The following is a 22420-nucleotide window of genomic DNA, read 5'->3' as shown; positions in this document are numbered from 1 at the left end:
AGGTAATTGGAATTAAGACATTGTAAGGTTTTTATATTGTTTGGAAAGGGATAGGGAACATTCAACTTTATATTTTAAGTCTGCTCCAATTCTAAAAGTGGTATAGGTGACAACAATATAATAGACAGAATGAAGGAGAAGGTATAAAACAAATGAATAAAATGGTGGGAATAAATCCCAAATATATCAGTAGTTACAATAAACACAAATAAAGATTGCCACTTAATACATTAGTTAGACTGAGTTTTTAAAAAATATAGCTATTTGCTATTTTAGAAGAAATTCTGAAAACACAAAGACGCGATAAAGTTTTTAAAAAGTGGGAAAAGAGCCCATTTCACATAGAGAGATACTCTCTCAGCCTAGGAAGGCCTAGGCCCTGCTCCAAATGATATGATAGACTTTGAAGATCCCCCAAGGAAGGCCTCACCCTTCCTGGGAAGCAGAAAGGGGATAGAATAGGAGGTTGGTGGGGTGCAGGGGAGGAGGGGAGAGAGAGGGAGCTGGAATTTATGTGTAAAACAAGTTTATTTCTAATTTAAATAAAAAGGAAAAAAGATATTAGACAACCACAATAGCAACAACAAAACTTTTTCTTAAAAGTTTATATATTGATATATGACAAACTAAAAGACAAAAATAATTATTAAGGTAAGAAAGGACTGCTATGTGATGGTATAAGGAAAGGAGACTCTCTTAGCAATCATAATTAATATGTAATTAATAATGTCATCTTAAAATACATGAATCAAAATCTTATACAATTACCCAGAACATTTGATAAATTCACACAGTGGTATAGTATCTCTCAGCAATCAAAAATTGAGCAATCAGATAAAATTAGTCTATAAAATATTTGGGAGGTTATTTTTCTTTATGTGTGTTGTATGTGACTGCCTGTCTGTACATGTACCACATGGGTTCAGTTGCCTACAGAGGCCAGAAGAGGTTGTCATCCCCTAGAACTGAAGTAACACATGGTTATGATCCACCCAGTGTGATTCTGGGAACCAAACCCAGGTCTTCTGCAAGAGCAGGGGGTGCTCATCCACTGAATCATCCCTCCAGCCTGACGTGGGAGATCGTGGCACTCAGGCAGAATATGTTCTTATGATTGTGTATGGACATGTACACCAATTAAGGTAAAAATATACAGATATATCTTTTTTCACACATACAGCATTTTTTAAACAAACAAAAATCCGATTATTACTAGAGCACAAAGCAAATCTCAGTCCTATCTGTAACATATAGCTCTTGCTTTCTAGTAACAACAATTAGTTAAATACAGTTGTATATTGGGACGTTGAATACATAAATCTGAATAACTTATCAATCATGTAATACATCATAATAAAAATGTTTACAATTGAACAGAAAAAGAAAGGCCAAGTATGAAAGCAGAAGACACAGTTAAGTCATGCTTAGAGCAGGGTTTCTGTGCTTCCTTTAGAAGAAACACTGAGCACTGGTCAACTTGGCACAGCTCAAGACTGGACAGAGCAGTGGTAGAGAGTACACCCTAGAAATCAAAGAATTGGTCCTGGAGCCAAAGTTCAAGAAACGAATCAACAAAACCAAAAGCTAGTTCCTCAGACTTAACAAAGAGAAGATACAAATAATAAAAATAGAACTGAAAAAGCAAACCAAATTCTACTAGAGCAGAGATTTTTATCAGAGATCACATGCTGTCATACTTCTTTAATCCCAGCACTTGGGAAACAGGCAAGTGGAGGCTGCCAAGTAAACATTAGAGAAAGAATGGTCTAGACTCCTGGCACAGATACAAAGGCCCTGAGGTGGCAGGACCATGTTTAGTACAGCAGAGTGATAACTAGAGATAAGAAAGGTAGACAGAAACAGAGATATGAGATAATCAGATTATGAAATCCTCATATGGACTTTGGATTCAGTAGTTAGGAATCTTCCCATGAAAGGTGGTGGTGCTGATTTTACCTGTCAGATTATAGAATTAATTAGATATAAGTGGAATTTGTAAAACTGAACATCTGCCATGGGTTAAACATGGTAGATGTGCTAAACATAAATAATAGAAAAGTGATGATTTGAACGTATCATCATTTGTGTGCCCAGTGTGGTAGATAGTTCAGGGACACCTTCTGAAGTATGGTGGGGACTATCATATGAATTTACATGCATATGTATACACATATACATATGTATATACATGCATATGTACACATATGAATTTATACAATATGTGTACATACATATGCACACAAATTACATACATATATTCACACACAAGTGTATGCATATTTGCATGCATATGAATACATATTCTCATGCATACAGATACATATATGCATATGTATACTTTTTTTGAAACCAGGTCTTATAGCACAGAATAACTTAAAACTCACTATGTAGCTCAGGCTGGACTTAAACTCATAATCTAGCAGCTTCCTGAATGTTGGATTAAAGGTGTGCAGCAGCTTGTCCATCTATAAGAATACTAAAGGAAGCTATATGGGTACTTCCTAGGGTAGCTAGTGTTTTCCTGTTAACCCAAGGAGACTGAGACATTCTTCTGTTTCTCACCTAGCAGAAGTTACTGTTAAGTGGTGTTTCTGCATAAGTCGTCCTGGGTCAGATAGACAAGGTCACCACAGATCTCAAGTCCAGTTAGAACAAGAGCCACATCATATACTCACACCTCCCCTTTGCATGTCTTTTGTTTTTTTTTTTTTACTATTTTTTATTATTTATTTTTAAATTTAAATTTAAATTAGAAACAAGGTTGCTTCACAAGTCAGTTCCAGGTCCCTCTCCATTTCCCTCCCCTCCTCCCGTGCCCTCCCCCCCAGCCCCACCAATATCCCCTCATTTCCCCAGGGAGGGTGAGGCCCTCCATGGGGGTGTCCATGGTCTGTAATTTCATCCAGGGCAGGGCCTAGACCCTTCCCCAAGAGTTCAGGGTGAGAGTGCATCTCACATTGTTGCATGGGAGTCCAAAGTCCATGTGTATACTCGGGATGAGTACTGATCTACTACCCAAGGCTCAATAAATTACCTAGGCCTCCTCACTGACACCCACATTCAGGGGGTCTTGATCAGTCCCTTTACATGTCTTTTGAAGTTTACACTCTTGGGTTTTCCTGAGCTTGGCTGTTACTCAATCTTGCTTTTGGGTGTTTCTGGTGAAGAAGTGTTTCTGCACTCCCTATTAGTTCAGGAAACTCTGCTCTGACATCAAATGTTGACACCATCATCATTGTCCCCACACCTGGATTGTTCCTGAGGAAGACAGAAAATAGGAGGGCTGAGAAGGTTGCTCCATGGAAGAGTGCTTGCTTAGTAGGCATGGGGACCTGGGCTTGAACCCCAGTACCACAAAACAAACAAACAAACGAACAAAAAATCAATGTATTGGTGTCTCTAGAGGAACAGAACCGATAGAATGAATATATTCAATATATACAGTATTTTATTATATACATTATATGTGTGGGGTTTGTTAGACTGGCTTACAGGCTGTGGTCCAGCCAGTCCAACAATGGCTGTCTACCAACGGAAGATCCCACAATCCAGTAGTTGTTCAGTCCAAAGGCTGGATGTCTCAGCTGTCTTCAGTATATGCCAGAATCCTGAAGAAGGTCCAATGCCAGTGAAGGAATGGACTTGCCAGTGAGAGCAGGCAGGCAGAGAAAGCTTCCTTCCTCCATGTCCTTTATATAGGCTGCTGGCAGAAAGTGTGACCTAGGTTAAAGTGAGTCTTCCCACCTCAAAAGATCTGAATGAAAGGTGGATCTTCCCACTTCAAATGATTTAATTAAGAAAGACAATCCCTCACAGGTTTCTCACATTCAAACATTCACCCAGACTTTTATATCTTGTGCCATCCCCGGGTGTCTGTAGTGTGTGCTCAGCTTTACAGGGGCATTGTCCCAAAAGACAAAGTGGCGCACAGAGGGAGAAGCACTAAGAACGCCTCATACAAATGCTTCCTCCCTTCACTCTTCGGAACAGGTAATTACTGTGGCAACAACAAACTAATTTGAAGCGTTAGCTGTTAATTAAAACATTGCAGAGGTGTATAGTTGTCTTTTGGTGTAACCAGAGCCTCCATTCAGACTTCATTAATCACTTTACAGTTAATGTGCTGAGGAAGGTCAAGACAATTGAGATGTACTATCTGCCAAAAGTAAACAAACTCTTTCTCCAGGTAGGATGCTGATCACAGAGTTGAGGGAGTTGGCTTAGCTCATGCCTGGCATTGCCTTTGTCATCCATTTCTCCCTGATGATTAAATGTGAAATCGGCCCTGTCACCAGACTGTAAACCAAGCCACAAGGCTTCTTTATTGCTCGAAATGGAACCCAAACTTGCATGGATGAATTAGCGACCGTCATAATTAAATCATCAAGTCTCCCTTTTAATTCACTTGGAAATGGGAGACCTTTCTTTTGGGAAAGAGATCGGCTTTCTTGACAAGCTAATTAAGTTGCCAAACTGCCCGGTGAGGTGTATGTATGCTGGGCTCTCAGCTAATCAAGTTCTTATCGCCACAGCTGGTCTCAGAAGTCCATGTGTTGCCCCTTGTGCAAAGTACCAGCACTGCTTTCCCCACAACTTCAAATTTTTGTCATACTTTAGTCCTTGAATAGTGTACTATTCAGGGTTTTAAGAAGCTGAAGTTGGAAGCATGTATGGTATACCAGTGAAAATAATGTTATTATTTTATATGGCATATTGAATTATTTATATGTACGTGGAAAAGCATCTAAATTCCTCACATATATTTTAAAGAAGCATGGTCCAACAACTTCTGCAGCCACTGTGGAAAATATACTATATACTATATACTAATATAGTATAGGTGGACATTGTCCCTGTCACAGCTCAGCCACTGAGTGATGGGATGTATGAAGTCCTCCATGGAGCAGATGCAGTTCTTCCCAGACCATTTGCTTTTGGTACTTTGATGGGTTTGCAGTTGCAATACCTGCTTGGGTTATGTAGTTCATCTTAATGTTTTTATATAAAATATTTTGTGTCCCAAAAGTGAGAATATGTAGTTCATGCAGTGTGTAGTAAAAGGCCTCACTTCATTTATACACATTAGGTCTTGATAGACAATTACTTTATTTCTGCACATGTTAATTTCTTACTTTCCATGAATGAATGAATGCTTCCTTCTTTTTCTTTCTCTTGTGCTGGGGATCTAAAACTATGCATTGTGTGTGCCGGACAAGTAATTACTGTACAAGCTATATTCCCCAATCATATTAATATTTCTTAATCTAGGTTATGCAATTTCAGTGTATCTGTGTGTCTTAATTACTTTTCAGTTATGGTGATAAAACACCATGACTAGGGCAGCTTTAAAAATAAAGCGTTTAATTCATGGCTTATGATTTTAGAGGGATAGAGTGCATGATGGTGGGACAAAGGTATGGCAGCAGCAACAGCTGAGAGCTTATATCCTGAACTGCAGTTTGGAAGCAGAGTGAGAGACACTGGGGAATACTCAATGCCTGCCCCAGTGCCACACCTCCTCCAACAAAACTACACTTGCTACTCCTTCTCAAACAGTGCCACCACCGGGAAACATTGAAATGTATGCACCTTTGGGAGTCATTCTCATTCAAACACCACTTCTCTTTTTAAGGGGGAAAATGAGCCACATGCTCAAACCTCATAGTGGTGTTTCTTATGGAAAATTATACTAAAAGCCATAGTCAGAACTCATCCTGTGATTGGTGATTATTTTGATGAAATGCAGTGATGTGATTTCTCTGTTTATGTACCTCAAAGAAAAGCCAAAACCTTCATTTTGCTGCTTATATATGACTATAGACACACACAGTGACACAACAAACAAGGGATGGATCTAGGGCCAGAAACCCTGGTGTAGTTTTAAGGTCTAGCTCTGGTGTAGTTTTAAGGTCTAGCCCTGGTGTAGTTTTAAGGTCTAGCTCTGGTGTAGTTTTAAGGTCTAGCTCTGGTGTAGTTTTAAGGTCTAGCTCTGGTGTAGTTTTAAGGTCTAGCTCTGGTGTAGTTTTAAGGTCTAGCTCTGGTGTAGTTTTAAGGTCTAGCTCTGGTGTAGTTTTAAGGTCTAGCTCTGGTGTAGTTTTAAGGTCTAGCTCTGGTGTAGTTTTAAGGTCTAGCTCTGGTGTAGTTTTAAGGTCTAGCTCTGGTGTAGTTTTAAGGTCTAGCTCTGGTGTAGTTTTAAGGTCTAGCTCTGGTGTAGTTTTAAGGTCTAGCTCTGGTGTAGTTTTAAGGTCTAGCTCTGGTGTAGTTTTAAGGTCTAGCTCTGGTGTAGTTTTAAGGTCTAGCTCTGGTGTAGTTTTAAGGTCTAGCTCTGGTGTAGTTTTAAGGTCTAGCTCTGGTGTAGTTTTAAGGTCTAGCTCTGCCACTGTATACTTGGGCATTGGGCAAATGCTAACTTCTCCATGCTTCAGAACTCTGTCATTGAGAGGAGAGTAACGATAACAGTGTAACTTTCAAACAATATTTTAAGATACATAATCACTTCATAAACCATTTAGCACCTCAGAAATACATGTTACTAGTGTGGGTCATTTGCCTTGAAGGTACCAGGTATAGCCCCCATTTTTGCAAAAATGTTTGGGTTGACACTATGTCTTTAGCTACTCAGTAGGTTACCTAATTACATCAAGTAATTTTCTTTCTTTTTTTTTCTTCCTATAGAGCATATCATGTCCCAAGTGGGAAAATTTTAGCTGTAAAGGTAAGCATTGGGTTTATTTCATGCAAATTTGTATGCGACTGAGTGTGTGTGTGTGTGTGTGTGTGTGTGTGTGTGTGTGTGTGTGTGTTGGATGTTGGGTGACCTGCTCTATCACTCTCTACCTTATTCCTTTGAGACAAGGTCTCTCACTGAACTAGAACTAGACTGATCCTCCTATCTCCTCTTACAGTCCTGGGCTTACAGCAGGCAGCTATGCAGGCATTTTATGTGGGTACTGGGGATTTGTGCAACACGTGCTGTTGCCTGCTGAGGCGACTCAGCTCTGTGCTGTGAAATTCTTGGTGCTCGCTGATTTCCTTTCCCTCTCAGTTTAAGTCACCGGCACACCAACACACTTTTCAAAAGTAGGCTATTTGCTGACACACAGTCAGACTCTCTGGCAGTCAGTCTGGCAGTGACCTACCTTGACAGACACACTCTCTGCTCCATCTGTCAGCTAATGACTTCTTGCCACACCCTGTCTCTGGTCTCTCCCGAGCTCTCCTTTGATGAAAGCACCACACTAACTGAGCTTTATTTTCCTATCTTTTAACTATTTGGTCCTTTGATATCAAAAGTCTTAGATTATTATACTGATTTTATATTTAAAGATACCAAAATCTTGGTTTAATTATGCCAAGAGAGGGAGGGAGCATTACTACAAATGATCCAGAAGCCTTGGCCTTATAAATACAAAATTTTCATAATTTAATACATTTTAAGTTACATTTAGCATAGGCTAATGTTAAGATTCATGGGCACGGTTACTTAACTGGGTGCGGCAAAGGACCAGCAGCTGCTCTGGAAAGGATTAAAGATCACATTTAAGAGTATGATTCTCAGGGGGAATGGAGAGATGTGTCTGTGGGTAAGAGCACTGACTGCTCTTCCAGAGGACTTGGGTTCAATTCCCAGCAACCACATGGCAGTGACTGCTGTCTGTAATTCCAGTTCCAGGGTATCCAACACCCTCACACAGATGGTCAAATCACCAATACACATAACATTTTTAAGAAGTTAAAAAAATGATATGCTTTACAAAATAGCTGTTAGATTTTCACTGTTTGAGAATAGCTGGAGTTTACAAATAAGCCATTCTCTGGGCTGCACCTTTGAACTGGGCTTTCTAGCAAGACCTGTATTGTGCCTGCAAACTGAGTCAAATGGTGATTGATTTTTATGTATAGACTTGGTCTTAATAACCAAAGCAAGCATCATACAATGGTTATAATTAGATAAAATGTACCATTTCTTCAAAACAGCCAGAGTGATGCATTAATTCTTAGAAATTTATTACTTAGTTTCTAAATATTTGGAGAAGGTCCAAGTATTTTTCATGGTCTAAGAACATACTGTATAATTGGAATTATTCTAAATTAATTTGGCTCAAAATATGGTCTCTGTGCATCTTCCCTGTGCACATAAAAAGAGTCTACAATCCAAAGAATATGAAAAGTGTTGTGTAAGCCTTTATTAGCTCAAGTTGACTTTTAGTTTTAATATCTTTTGTGTCTGAACTAATTTTTTTCTATTTGTTCCATTAATTACTGAAACCAGTGTTAAGGTCTCCGACAACAGTTGGACCTTGGTCTGCTTCTTTATTCTTAAATTTCCATCACTCTCAATCATCTTTTTTTGTTTGTTTGTTTGTTTGTTTTTTGAAGATGTGCTATGAGTTTCAGTAGGGTTCTTATCATTTAGATGAATTGGCCTTTTTATCTTTTTAAACTTTTTTAAATTTATTTTTATTTTATGCACATTGGTATTTTGACATTGGTGTTGAGTCCCCTTGAACTGGAATTACAGATAGCTGTGAGCTGTCATTTGGGTGCTGGAAATTGAACCTGGATCCTGTGGAAGAACAGTCAGTGCCCTTAACCCCTAAGCCATCTCTCCAGTCTGACCTCTTTATCTTAATGCAGTGACTGTTGCTAGATTTCTACTTATGTTGGCCTTTTTCTTTTAACCTAGTGCATCTATACATTGGAAATGAGTTTCTTGTAGACAGCTTGTGTTACTTTATACTAGACATACTAAACCTTACTTTATAATTTAGTTTGATGATCGCCACATTTTAATTAGAGTGTTAGAACCATCTACATTTTCTGTGATATGATATGATTGTATTTATACCTCTTGTTCTGTGCATTGTTTTCCATTTGTCCTGGTTGTGTACCCACTCTGCCTCCACTGTTTTAAATGGTTGTCTAGAGTTTATAGCATGCGTCTTTTGTCTATTTTATAAGGTTCTTACAATAGGGACTGTGTTAGTCAGTGTTCTGATGCTGTGGACAGACACCATGACCAAGGCAAGTCTTATCAAAGGAAGTGTTTAACTGGGGACTTGCATACAGTTTCAGAGGGTTAGTCCAGGATCATCACTAGAGGCAGGATCTAGACGGACTGGACTTTTCTTTCGAGTTTTAAAGATCTTGTTCCAGTGTTGGCTTTACATTTCCCAGCTAGATGATGCCTGTCTTTTGTGTTTCTTCCGTGTGTTCCCTCACTAGGCTTCTCTGGTTTCTGTTTCGAATTCTTTCTTTGTTACAGGTTAGGGTTACAGTTTACAGTACATGGTTATGCTGGGCTTGAGTGTGATTCTTTTTTTTTTTTTTTTATTCGGTATGCTTAAGGTTTGTTGAAATTCCTGAATATTCAGGATTTTAGCTTTCATCACATTTAGAACACTGTAACCTTTTGTTTGTTTGTTTTTTTTTTGTTTTTTGGTTTTTTTTTTGGTTTTTATGAGACAGGGTTTCTCTGTATTGTTTTGGAGGCTGTCGTTCCAGCCCGGCCTCGAACTCACAGAGATCCCCCTGCCTCTGCCTCCCGAGTGCTGGGATTAAAGGCATGCACCACCACCGCCTGGCAGAACACTGTAACCTTTTATCGAATGCTCCCACATTGAGAACTTGGCCTGTGTGTTCACTTCACTTCAGTCTGTTACCTGTTTTAGTTGTGCAGTGTTTCTCCTCCAGAATCTTCAAATACACTGATCTTTTCCTCTTCATTGTCTAATGTACTGTTCCTCCTGCCCAGTGTGTTTGTTTTTCCTTTCAAATGTTCTTTTTATCCCTAAAAGTGTTAAATAGGCCTTTTTGCTTTAAGAACATTTTCCATGCTGTTCTTTGATGTGTCCAACCATTTTTTATGACAACTGTGCTGAATAGTTTTATGTCAACTTGACACAAGTTTAAGTCATCTGAGAGGAGGGAACCTCAACTAAGAAAATACCTCCATAAAAGTGGGTTGTAGGCAAGACTGTAAGGTTTTTTTTTTAACTTAGTGATTGATGAGGGAGACCCAGCCCATTGTGGGTGGAGCCCCTTCCTGAGCTGGTGGTCCTGGGTTCTATAAGAAAGCAGGCTGAACAAGCCATGAGGAACACGCCAGTAAGCAGCACCCTCCATGGCCTCTGCATCCAATCCTGTCTCCAGGTTCCTGCCCTGCTTGAGTTCCTGTAGTCATTTCCTCCAGTGATGTGGAGATACAAGCTAAAGAACCTCCTCCCCTTTTTTGTTTTCTTGAGACAGGGTTTCTCTCTATATAGCTTTAGACACTATCCTGGCATTTACTCTGTAGACCAGGTGGCCTTGAACTTACAGAGATCCGCCTGCCTCTGCCTCCCAAGTGCTGTGATTAAAGATTGCACCACCACCATCCTGCCAAAGAAACCTTTCCTTCCCAGTTTGCTCTTGGTCATGCTGTTCCATCACAGCAATAAACCCTGACTAGGACAGACAAGTCAACAATTGGACATACTACCAATGCTATCATGCATTGTCATTCCTGGGTTTCTTCCAGGGTATTCCTTCTCTCTTCATTTTGGGTTGTATTTCTTTTTTATGGGATATTGGTAATATAGTACAGATAGCTAGATATTTTTGCATTCCTATAAATATTCTTCAAATTTGTTCAGAGATGATTGTGACTTTGAGACAATCAGATTTTTTTAAGACTTACTTCTGAACTTTATGTGAAGGGCACACCCAACAATCAGCCTGGAATATATTTTCCCCATTCTCTTGAAGCGAGATTCCTGATTCCACCCTGGCTGAGGGAGCACAAACTGCAGACTATAGGGCTGTTTCCTCTGGTTCTTCCTCCATGGCCTGTTTCCACACAGCGCTTATCACTCTGCTATAGACTCTGAGGTCTATTGCACTCCCTCTGGTGCTCTGCCAGCCGACCCTGGCCGTCCTAGTCTGCACTACTCCTACATTGTCTTCTTAGCTTAAGGAGACTGTGAGCTCCACCTGCTTTCTTACCCTATGCAGGGACCAGAAGACAGTAGTCAGTGAACTGAGCAGCCTAACCAGTCTCTAGGTTGTGCTGTTCTGGCTACTGATCAGTACTTGGAAACCTGTTGATATTTCTGGTTTGGGACATGTGTGTGTGTGTGTGTGTGTGTGTGTGTGTGTGTGTGTGTGTGTGTGTGTGTGTGTATGTGTGTGTGTGTGTGTGTGGTATGTGTTTGTGTGGTGTGTGTATGTGTGTGGTGTGTGTTTGTGGTGTGTGTATGTGTTTGTGGTGTGTGTGTGTGTGTGTGTGTGTGTGTGTGTGTGTGTGTGTGTGTGGTAGAAAGGGGTTGGTTGGCTTCTGAATATTTTGTTGTTGTTTGAGACAGCGTCTTACCATGTAGCTCTGGCTGATCTGTAACTTTCTATGTAGACTGAGCTGGCCTCAAATTACAGGGATCTGCCAGCCTCTGCCTCCCTAATTCTGGTGTTAAAGGCATGTGCCAAGATGTTCAGCAATCTGGGTTGTTTTGTTTGTATGATTCTGGTCCCTTTCCTTTCTTGCCACCATTGTAATCCAAATGCCTGCTTTTGCCTATTGTGAGACTGTTGACCGGCTTCTGAACAGGTCTCTCAGGAAATAATAGAAGGGTCAACTTATTGGTGACTTATGCTCCAAAGTATTTTGCATATATTATCTTCGTTTATGAACTTTGTTACTATTACTGCTTCTCATTTAGCAGATACAGAACCTGAAACACAGAGTAGTTACACAGCTTTCCCAAGGTCCTCTGCCTAGAGAGCACTGAAGCCAGGATGGAAACCCCTGCGTTTGCTGATCTGCACCCTTAGATTCAGCTCCCCGAAGCATAGCTCCCCTCTCAAAAGTATTAAAGGCTCCATGTTACTTCTCTACTGGTTTCCTTTCTCACCGCTGTGACAATTTAAGGAAGGGAGAGTTTATTTTGTCACACAGTTGGAGGGGGTAGCCATCATGGTAGCAGGAGTTTGAGGTAACTGGCCACTCTGCATCTTTGTATTCTGTTCCTTTTCTTACTTCTGTTTGGTCCAGGACCCCAACCCATGGAGTGATGCTGCCCACATTTAGGGTGGGTCTCCCTTCTTAGTTAACCCAGTATGCTGCCTCACAGACATGACAAAAGACTTGTCTCCTAGGTGATTCTGGACCCGTTAGATCAATCAATATAGAACAATCAATATCATCCACCATATGCCCCAGACAAACTGAAAACACTCTTGGAGGGAAGGTGGGACCCTCTGCAATGCATTAACAGTCTACTATTACTTTTTAGTATGTTCTTAGGTTTCTTGATTTCTGTGCGCTTTGTTTTGTTTTACTTGAACTTGTGACCTCATCTGAACCTGGGTTGTTTTTTTTTCCCATTGCAACACTTTAATTCATGTGCGCCTCCCTAATTAGAATGCCTTCATCCGTGTCTTCAACTATTAGAATCCTTAACAACCTTCAAGGGCTTGCTCTGACACTGCATAAGCCCTGTCATGTGTGTTGTATCTGTCAGCCACCTTCCAGAATTCTCTGCATGTAATTCCTGAAGGTGATCACATGCCACCTAGCACATGGCTGTTAGTATCATGTCCATTTTCCCTAATGTGTTGAAATCTCTTTTAAAAGTGGAGAACAGAACTAAATATTTTCTTGCTTTACCTACAAGGCCCAGTGTCTCAACACATAATTTACTGATTGAATAGTTTTGTTGTTGTTTAATTCATTCATTTACTTTTTTGTTGTTTCATTCATCCATTTATCTTTTGAAGTAACCTACTGAAAACAGGTTTAGCAACATACAGAATACCCCCTGGTGTTCTCTGTATGGACCATTGCTCTCCGCCAGAATATTTCTTAGCTTCTTTGTTATATTAAAGGGTGAAATGGAAGGTTAAGAGTTAGAAGCACATTTGATCTTTTCCTGACCCTCTCCTGACTTTTGTGTGACTTGAAGCATGTCACTTGAACCTCTCAGTGACCCCAGTTGCCTGGTGTCACAGAGGAACTGTGCAGAGTAGCAAATCATGGCCCTTGTCTGAGCCAAATCACCTGCAGGGCTCTGCTGCCTCCATGGAGCCCTGGGAGTTTCATTTCCCAATTCAGTGGTCAGTTGGCCACACTTCGAATGTCTGAGGGACCAGTTAGATGAGAGGCCTACTAATAGCATTTCCAATTTCTATACATTCTTATATGATCCCTACTTCTTAAAGTCAAGGAGCACTTTGCAGCATCTCCTTCCCCAGACATCCATTTAGAAAATGATGCTAACCACATGTTAGGAATAACTGATAATCACCTGCATACTCACTGAAACACATTTGGCCAGCTTTTGTTTGTTTGGTATCAGTAGCAAGACCATTGCAAATAAGTAGAGCAGAAAGCAAACACAAACACTGTTAGCCATCTAGCAAACAGAACCTTTCTCTACCATTAATGCGTCCTATAAAATCTTTCCAATAGTAATACTTGGGGAATTTACTGGATTCCCCGGGATTGTTTATTTTCTGATTGGGAAAAGAATCCATCTAACGGGATTTCTTAGCCTTGTATGTATACGTTGATTATCATTCCCCGAGTCCTTGGAATTCTGCAGCTTTTAAAACAGCATTTAAATGGACCATTTGATTAATCATTTGTATCCTGGCTGTAATCCTCCCAAATTTCCTTTCTGAGTTGTACATACTGTAAAAGACAATTATGTCGCCACAGATTAAATAAGTGAATTAAAACAGAATAGCGGCTTAATTTGACCTGTGATTTTGTTCTCCTTGCCTTTAGTGGAGTGCATGCCACTCCAGCAAATAAATGAAGTCATCCATGACAGCTTGTGATGAATTGCCGTATTTATACTGTATATTTTAATAGTCTCACACTAATTTAAATTGAGCACAGAGTAAATTATAATTCAGTCACTTGACTGCTTGTATTTAACTTGACAGCACATCCTTGTGTGTCCTGGAGGTGTTAGCAGAGGGAGAGCAATGGAAAGGCAGGCAGGTACCTCCATGCCGGCTGAACGCTTTCTCTAGCTCTTTCTCTTCAGTCTGAAGCACTTGGCTCTGCCCACGGAGTGACGACTCAGGCGTGCACACTGTGCTGTAACTTCAAAGGGAAAACCCACACTCACTGTGCTTCTCTCGATTGCCTTAAGAGGACAGATTGGTCTGTTTATTTTTAGCAGTTTTGAAGCTCACTAGAAAGATTGCCCAGGGGAAGGGAGTTAACCTTTCACCAAGTGCCAGGGTCCCAGAAAACAGAGGGAATGAGCAACCACTGTGGCAGCATGGAGAGGATTTCCCCTCTCAAATTTGCAGAAATGACCTGATTTGCTTTTTCCGGATTATGGAAGAGTGCTCCAAACTGATTAGAGACCAGCTCCACGAATGCAATAGTCCCCACTCCATTCTCGGTCAGTGGGGCACTTTGGTTTGTTTGGTGCTCGTGTCTTTGGATTTTTGTTTAGTTGCAGACATCTCATAATCCACTCCCCTTGTGTCTAATAACAACACATCTGGAGGACTGTTTAAGGAACACTTTAATTAAGGTCCTTCTCAGTGAATGGGTGCTACTGTGAGCCCTTGTGCAGGGTGCTGAGGAATAAAGAATACTCAGACCCCACCTTGCCCTCTAACCTTGTAACAGTCTGCTCTGGGAGCTTTTAGGAGATGTCTGGGGGCATTAAAGCCAATTGCAGGAAAGATGAGTAAGGGTCAAGCCAGAGATGAACTCTGATGAAGGGCTTTGAGGTAGGTGTCTGGGGGTGGTGAGGCGTTCAAGCTGGGTCTTAAAGGTCAAACTAGCTTTTGTAATTAGTGACTGTGGAGTGGAGAGAGGAAACACTGGTAAGGTGATGAGGGTGAGCAGGAAGGAGGCTGTGTAGGACAAGTGAGGGGACGGGTTAGCTTGAGGCACATCCTCCTGGTGCTCTGGAGTTGCAATTTACTCCATGTGATGGAAACGCTTACAAGGTTCTCAATCAAGGGAAAGAAAAGGTCTCTGTATACTGGGATTAATTCCAAAGTGTTGGCTAGGGCTGTGCTTTGATAGAAAAGGCAGTGCCCACTCCTACCCGCCACTCCCAAATGCCTTTCTTTCTTACTTAATGGGTGTCAGCATTAAAAATATACATAATGTGCATATCAGCCGGAGGTGGTGGCATACACCTTTAATCCCAGAACTCAGGAGGCAGAGGTAGGCAGATCTCTGAGTTTGAGGCCAGTCGGGTCTACAAAGAGAGTTCCAGAATAGTCAGGACTACACAGAGAAATCCTGTCTCAAAAACAAAAATATTAACAACAAAAATATGCCTATTAGAATGGCCAGTTTCAGTCCTTGTGGTTTATGTAGTTCCTAGTTTTTGCTGTATTCAGTGTAGTGATACTTATTCTTCATTTGTGATACAGTGTAATTTAGTCTTGTAAGTTGTAGAATGGTGACGTTATGGCAATCGTGAATATTAAGTTTTTACTTAGAAGTGTTTAGAATCAAACTGTCACAATTTTTTTTTTTTTTTTTTTTGGTTTTTACGAGACAGGGTTTCTCTGTATTGTTTTGGAGGCTGTCAGTCCAGCCTGGCCTCGAACTCACAGAGATCCGACTGCCTCTGCCTCCTGAGTGCTGGGATTAAAGGCGTGTGTTACCACCGCCCGGCTGTCACAATTCTTAAAAATTATTATCCACCTATTTTACATCATTACTATCTTTTGAAAATATAGTTTTTATTTTATTTGTTTATTTGTTTGGTTGTTTGGTTTTTCGAGACAGGGTTTTTCTGTGTAGCTTTGGAGCCTGTCCTGGAACTCACTCTGTAGACCAGTCTGGCCTCGAACACACAGAGATCCGCCTGCCTTTGCCTCCCGAGTGCTGGGATTAAAGGCATGCACCACCACTGCCCAGCCTAATGAACAATGTTTTAAAATTTATTTTCACCGAAGTGTTCAGTAGTTGAGCTGGGGTGTGACTCTGTGGTAGCGTGCTTGAGCAGCATTTGAGAGAAGGCCTGAGTTCAAGCTCCAGTGCACAAACCTGCCTGGGGAAAGAGAAGAGTCTGAGTTAAACTAGAGCATCCTAGGCAAGTTCAAGCCCACACACTTGGACGTTTTTGTGTTATAAAGTCCAACTTAGTGGTAGATCCATAAGGAAAACCACACTTCAGGAGGCCCTGGCAAAGCGTGGGAGTCAGGTGACCGGAGAACCTGTCCAGTGCTCCACTCTGTCAGCGTTTGTGAAGAGGCATTACCCACATGGGAGGAAATAAGGTGGCAGGGTTTTAAACTCCCGTTTCTTTTATTTCTAAAACTCCCATTTTAAAATGTTATTTTATTTACCATCCCCTCTGCTTATCTTTGAGTCTGTGGCTCACAGGGCTCTTCTCTTTTAATGATCTTCTTCTGAAAATAACCAGTGTGGCTAAAATAGGGTACATAAATTGAGTGTTATAACTTAACTGACTTTTAAAGCCATTAATGCTGACCTCTGAGACCTGGCTTCTTCCAGGGCCCCATCAATCACTTCTGTACCGCCTCCTCCTATACAAAGGCTTAGGCAGATATTGAGACAGTTCTTGGTGCTGGGATTATAATGGGTGGCTACTTAAAGAAACTACTACTATTTCTCTAGTGATTGTATTTCACATGCTGTGTAACTTAAAGGTAGATATGTGCTGACGCTGCTGTATGTCTGTCTGAACTCAGGTTATTCTGTTAGACATTACACTGGAGCTTCAGAAGCAGATCATGTCTGAGTTGGAAATTCTTTATAAGGTAATTTTTTGGTCGCTTTTATCAATAAACATGTGGATGTGTTAGCTTCTAGGTCTTAAACCATTTTTGTCTTTTTTTTTTTTGTTGCAGTGTGACTCATCGTATATCATAGGATTTTACGGGGCATTTTTTGTAGAAAACAGGATTTCAATTTGTACAGAATTCATGGATGGTGAGTTCTTCCCTTTAAACTATATTAAAAATCACTTTTGGAATCGGTTACCTTAAACTTGGTTTTGATATAGATGTCAAGGAGATTTTAGAATGATTGAAGTGTGTTAATTATTGTTTCTTTTGCACTAGGAATTCTTTTCCTGTGAAGGTCCTGATGTTAAGTATTTGGAGCTGGGCTATAATTTCAAGACTACAAGTTGGTTTCCTTTTACTAAAAATTTAAACAGGACAGATGACAAGCAGGTCCAGTCGGTGCATAGTACTTGCTGCTTGTGTTCAGTATGCCTTTGCCGGGGAACAGATGTTCTGTTCTTTTAATGTTTCAGTCGCCAAAACAGATTTTCTTCTAAAGAAATCTATTAACCCAATGTCCTGTGTCTTTCAGAAAGAAATAGGTTCTTAATTGCTAGACAAGAAATTGTTTTTCAACACAGCTGTTTAGCCGAGATGCATTTGGCTCTCTTTGGACTTCAGCCCTGCCCTCCCCCGCTTTCCACTCCCTGCTATCAATAGTTCTTCCTTGATCTGAATGTTGTGACAGAATAAGACTTCTGGGAATCCTGTCACTGACGTCTTCTCATTATCATTAACTATCCACTTTAAAGCTGGGCAGATTTTCACTATCTTGCCTCCATTAAAATACAGGATACCTGCCTTTCTACTTTCTTAGATTCATGCACACACACCGTACACACATACACATGTATACTCCACACATACCACAAATATACCATACAAACACTGCATGCACACACATACAGATATACCACACATACCCACATATATACATACATACACATATAGACACACTATACACACACACACACAAATGCATTCACCTTTCTATTTCTTTAGGTACACACACCACACACATACACCATGCATGCATATATACCACACATACATACTACACATATATTCACATTACACACCATATATACCATACATATCTCTTTAGTATACATACACATTGCACATATACACCACACACACAAATACACTGCCCCCTCACAACACACATACATGTATAGGCACACTTTTCTACTTCTTTAGGTAAACATACACATTCTCCACGTATACACACATGTACACCACACACACACACAGACACACACAGGTATATACACACAAACACCCCCTTGTGGGTGCCCTTGGAATGATACCAAATCATATAACCACATAGACAGTGTAGGTGGACACTGATTAGAAAGCATTGATTTATAATTCCAGTACAGATCACTCTTTTGAACGTTCGCCATTTAAGATCTACATAATTTTTCAGTTACATTAAAATACTTTTGTTAAGGTAGAATTCAGATACCAAAAAATTCACTGTTTTGAAACTTACAACTTATTATTGTTTAATTTCAAAACATTTTGAAGAGAAATCCCCAGCCAACATAAGTTGCTCATCTCATCCCCTCCAACTCCCCCTTGGCAATCACAGGTCTCCTTCCTCCCTGTGGATGTGCCTATTCTGGGTAGTGCACATTGTACATCAATGGGATCCTATAGTCTACAGCCTTTGTGCCTGGTGTCTCTTGTTTAGTATATTGTTTCCAAGTTCATCTATAACAGTAGCAGTAGCAGTCTACCATCCCTGAATAATATTTCATTGAATGACTATGCTGCATTTGTTTTTCTTTAGTTGATGGTCACTTTAGATATTTCCACTTTTTACATCTAAAATATGTATCTTTTATTGTGTGTGTCTGTGTGTACGAATGCATGCACATAAAGGTATGCATGTGTGCTACTGCTTGCTCTTGGAGAGCTGACTCTCCCCTTCCACCATGTGGGTCCCAGGGATCAAATTCAGGTCATCAGGCTTGATGGTAGTGGAGTTGCCAGACCCTGTGGCAACTCTTCATTTCTGAGGAACTTTCAAGCTGTTCTAGTCTGTCAGTGTTCAAATCATTCGCAGTTACTGTAATTCCAAAAAAAAATTTCAACTCAACAGTAAAAACACCAGTCACTCTTAAAAAACAGACAATGGATTTGAATGTGTATTTCTCAAAGGAAGGTGTACAATGGTCAACAGCCACATGAAAAGATGTTCAACAACAGTGGTTGTTAAGGAAACCTAAATCAAAACTAAGTATGTGTTCACAACTGAGACCACACACGAACCAAAATCAACCACATAGTAATGAGTGTCGTCAAATGCACAGGGAAATTGGAATCCTCAGACAACATTGGTGTGAATCCAAGATGGTGTAAAATAGACTAGAACAGCTTGACACTTGTTCACAGATTAAACAGTTACCACAGGACCTAGCAAGTCTACTGCTACAGAAACCCAAGAGAACTGACCAGCAGCTCACATACACAGTAGCCTGCTGCAGTGTGCATGGCAGCATTACTCACAAGTGACCAAGAAAGGCCATATCCCCAGCCATCAAGGTGGCTCAGTGGGCAGAGATGCTTGCCCTATATTATATCTTTCTTATGCCTCCTCCTGCTATTGGTCCTGTGTCTTTCAGTGACTGTACATTTAACCTCAGATGTTCCTGTTTTGTTCCATGTAATTACTGGCTCTTATTGATAGTTTGTTTCATGCAGAAGGGGCTAGCTTAATACTTCCCTTTAGGTCTTTAAACATGGTTTATCTTAGTTATATAGATTTGGAGATTAGCATACGATCTTCTGGTCATATACAGCAAAAGCACACAAAATCACTATAAATCTGTGTGTCACCCTCCAGCTTTTATTCCCTCTCCAATGCAGGCCAATTTCTGAACAACTTCCTTTATGATTAGCTTATTTTTATCTCATAGTATGATCTATTTGCAATATTTACTGAGCATTTTCTTCCAGTACTTCTCTAAACCTGTGGAGACCACGGTGACCAAGACTTAACCCTTGTCCTCACAGGAAGGGTGGCCTAATAGAGCAGGTGCTGAATGGGACATCAGAGACAGAAGTGACGATGAGCAGAAACCTTAATGAGCTAGTCAAGGACCACTGGGATGCTCTTCCAGGCAGAGAGAGTAGCATGTGCAGTGCTTCCAGATAAATACAAGACGACCATGATGGCCAGAGGGTGATGTCATGAGGACCAGAGACTGACCAAGAGGCCTGAACAAGCAGAGCATAGAGCCAGTCAAGACCTCACAGGCTACAGAGACTGTAGCAAGGAGTTTAGATTTGAGACTGAGCTTTACAGGAAAGTTTTTTTTAGAAGAATGTGACCTAACCTCATACTCAGTCAGAACAAAATCTACTCAGAAATATCCAGTTGGAAGATCTCAGAGTACGGACATGTTTGGATTAGTGCCACAGAAATAAATTGCCCCCCCCCAAAAACCCTGCATTGTAAAGAAGAGAAGGGCTTTTATATTTTTAACTAGCAGAAGCTTTAAATGAGATCTTGTGTTAAATATTTTTTTGCTCACATTGTTAACAATAATGACCATGGCAAACCAGAGATTATCATGATGGAACTGTTGCTTCTCACTCTTCACTTCATATTTCTATTTATTGTATGTGAAAAGACACTACTTGCAGTTTAGATCTTGTAACGTGGTAGCACAGACCTTTAGCTCTACTTAAGTGAAGGTATTGGCCCTAAGCTATCAGCAGAAACTCACGGCTCTTCAGTATCGTTCATAAGTGGATGTTGGGGGTGGGGATGGCCAGGGAAAACAGAAGTGACGCAGTGACTTAGCCTATGACCTAAATAAGGAGCTAAAATTCCAGCTCTGGAACCACAGACAAGTGAATTCCAAAAGGCTTTGGGATAGGCTTTGCTTTAAGTGTCCGAGATCCCAGGACCCATCCCCAGTCCAGTCAAAACACAGTCTTGAATAACAAATCTCAGGCAACATGAAACTATCAGTTTGTGTCATCAGATCACATTACTAAGAGGTAGGACTCACATAAAGGTCACATGATTCCATTGCTATGTAATGTTGGGAGAGGGGAGTTTGTTTGGGGATTTCAGGGGTTTGAGTCTTCTCTGAACTCTGCCATCAGCTGTCTCATGAGTGTGGTTGCCACATTTGCATTTATGGAACTCAGTTTCAAATAAAGTCCAAGAAGGTTGATGGATTCATCATTTGGGTGGGTGGGGGGTGATTTGAGACGGGGTTTCTCTGTGGCTTTGGAACCTGTCCTGGAACTAGCTCTTGTAGACCAGGCTGATCTCGAACTCACAGAGATCTGCCAGCCTCTGCTTCTGGACTCATCATTAACACTCCTTCTAGCACTAATATTTATGGTGTGCTAAGGAAGAGTTGCCTTTGATGGAGTCTTGTACAGAATAGAACTGGTACTGAAACAAGTGAAAACTAACCCAAACCCTCCACCATTTAGCCTGCTGAGAGTGAGTGCTCATTGGAATTAACAGGCTCTCTTGACCAAGTGGATCTGCCCTATCTTTTTTTCACCTCCCAATTTATCTCTGTGAGCATGGGAAGGTTGGGGTACATCTAATGGCACAGAGCCAGCTACAGAAAGACCTGTCCAGGTGGGCAGCTGAGAACTACAGGGATGTTTACAAGTGCCAGTGAACTACCTCCAAATAAGATTCCTTTTTCCTTATTCTATTGGTAATGGTTGCCATGTCACCTTTGGCTTTTAGTTTAACTTGGTAAGACTACTGTCCACTTAGGTCCTTATAGCTTCTTCTATAACTTACATAAACTAAACTAAATCCCCTTCTTGAACTCCTTGTTGGTGCATGTGGGTGGGCTCATTCCCTCCAGTGTCAAGTCCACTGGCTTCCTAAGGAATTGGTATAGTAAGCTGATACTCTCATTTTTCCAGATACCACATATCAAGCTTTTTCATCTTGCACTTACTCATCCATGCAACTACCAGTTCACCTGGAAAAATCAATGGGAACACAGCTGTTTTTCTGTCACATTTTCACTTTTATTACATCTATAATAAAAATGATGTTTTAGTGAATAAGGATGTTTCTACTCATTGCATGAGTGTTTTGTTTTGTTTTTCCATATCTTCCCCAGTAGCTCTGAGAGCCACAGTACAAAGTAAGTTATTCCCTGGTTACTCAGTCTGTGCTCAGACTCTGGGAACTGCAAGAAGTTACCTAAAGTAGTGATTGTTTTCCTATACCTGCTTTCATCAGGGTACATAGGAAGCTATAGCTCTGTGCTGTGTGTGCCATTTTGAACAGAAAATGGGGAACATGACATACCATAATAGTCTATTTGCACAGAGCATGTCTTTAACTGCCTTTCAGAAGAGTGGCATGTTTCATCTTCAAACCTTTTTAGGTCTTTTTGCAATCATCAGTAGTCACATCATAACTATGAAATTTTAGCCTTGATAGAAAAAAAAGTTACTTCCCAATGTTCTGGGTACTCTCTTCATAACAATGATAGACTACACCTCGGTTTGACTCTTAATGGGATATTATGTATTTTTAACTTAGCTATGATCATATGGGTAGTGAGTCAAGTACTCCTTCCCTGCAGAGTGTGTATATAAGTTATATTGTTGAGATTCTTACCACACATTCCTGTTCCCAACAAGTTGG

The 22420-nt window shown here is 40.6% G+C and overlaps 1 protein-coding gene across 6 annotated transcripts in view; it reads left to right on the top strand.

Annotated features, from left to right (window-relative positions):
- Map2k5 (mitogen-activated protein kinase kinase 5) overlaps window positions 1–22420 on the top strand; it is a 226839-nt gene that overhangs the window by 70190 nt on the left and 134229 nt on the right. For 5 of the 6 annotated variants that reach the window (XM_021230404.2, XM_021230405.2, XM_005075567.4 and 2 more), the window contains 3 exons: window positions 6676–6715; window positions 16675–16743; window positions 16834–16915. In XM_021230404.2, the coding sequence (XP_021086063.1) occupies window positions 6676–6715; window positions 16675–16743; window positions 16834–16915 (191 nt within the window). The remainder of the gene's footprint in view (window positions 1–6675; window positions 6716–16674; window positions 16744–16833; window positions 16916–22420) is intronic. The other variant, XM_013117467.3, reaches the window with a different exon arrangement.

Source organism: Mesocricetus auratus, unplaced genomic scaffold, assembly GCF_017639785.1.
Source record: "Mesocricetus auratus isolate SY011 unplaced genomic scaffold, BCM_Maur_2.0 Super-Scaffold_100691, whole genome shotgun sequence".
NCBI lineage: Eukaryota > Metazoa > Chordata > Mammalia > Rodentia > Cricetidae > Mesocricetus > Mesocricetus auratus.
Note: the sequence above shows the minus strand (reverse complement) of the source record. Positions and strands in the feature narration are given on the sequence as shown.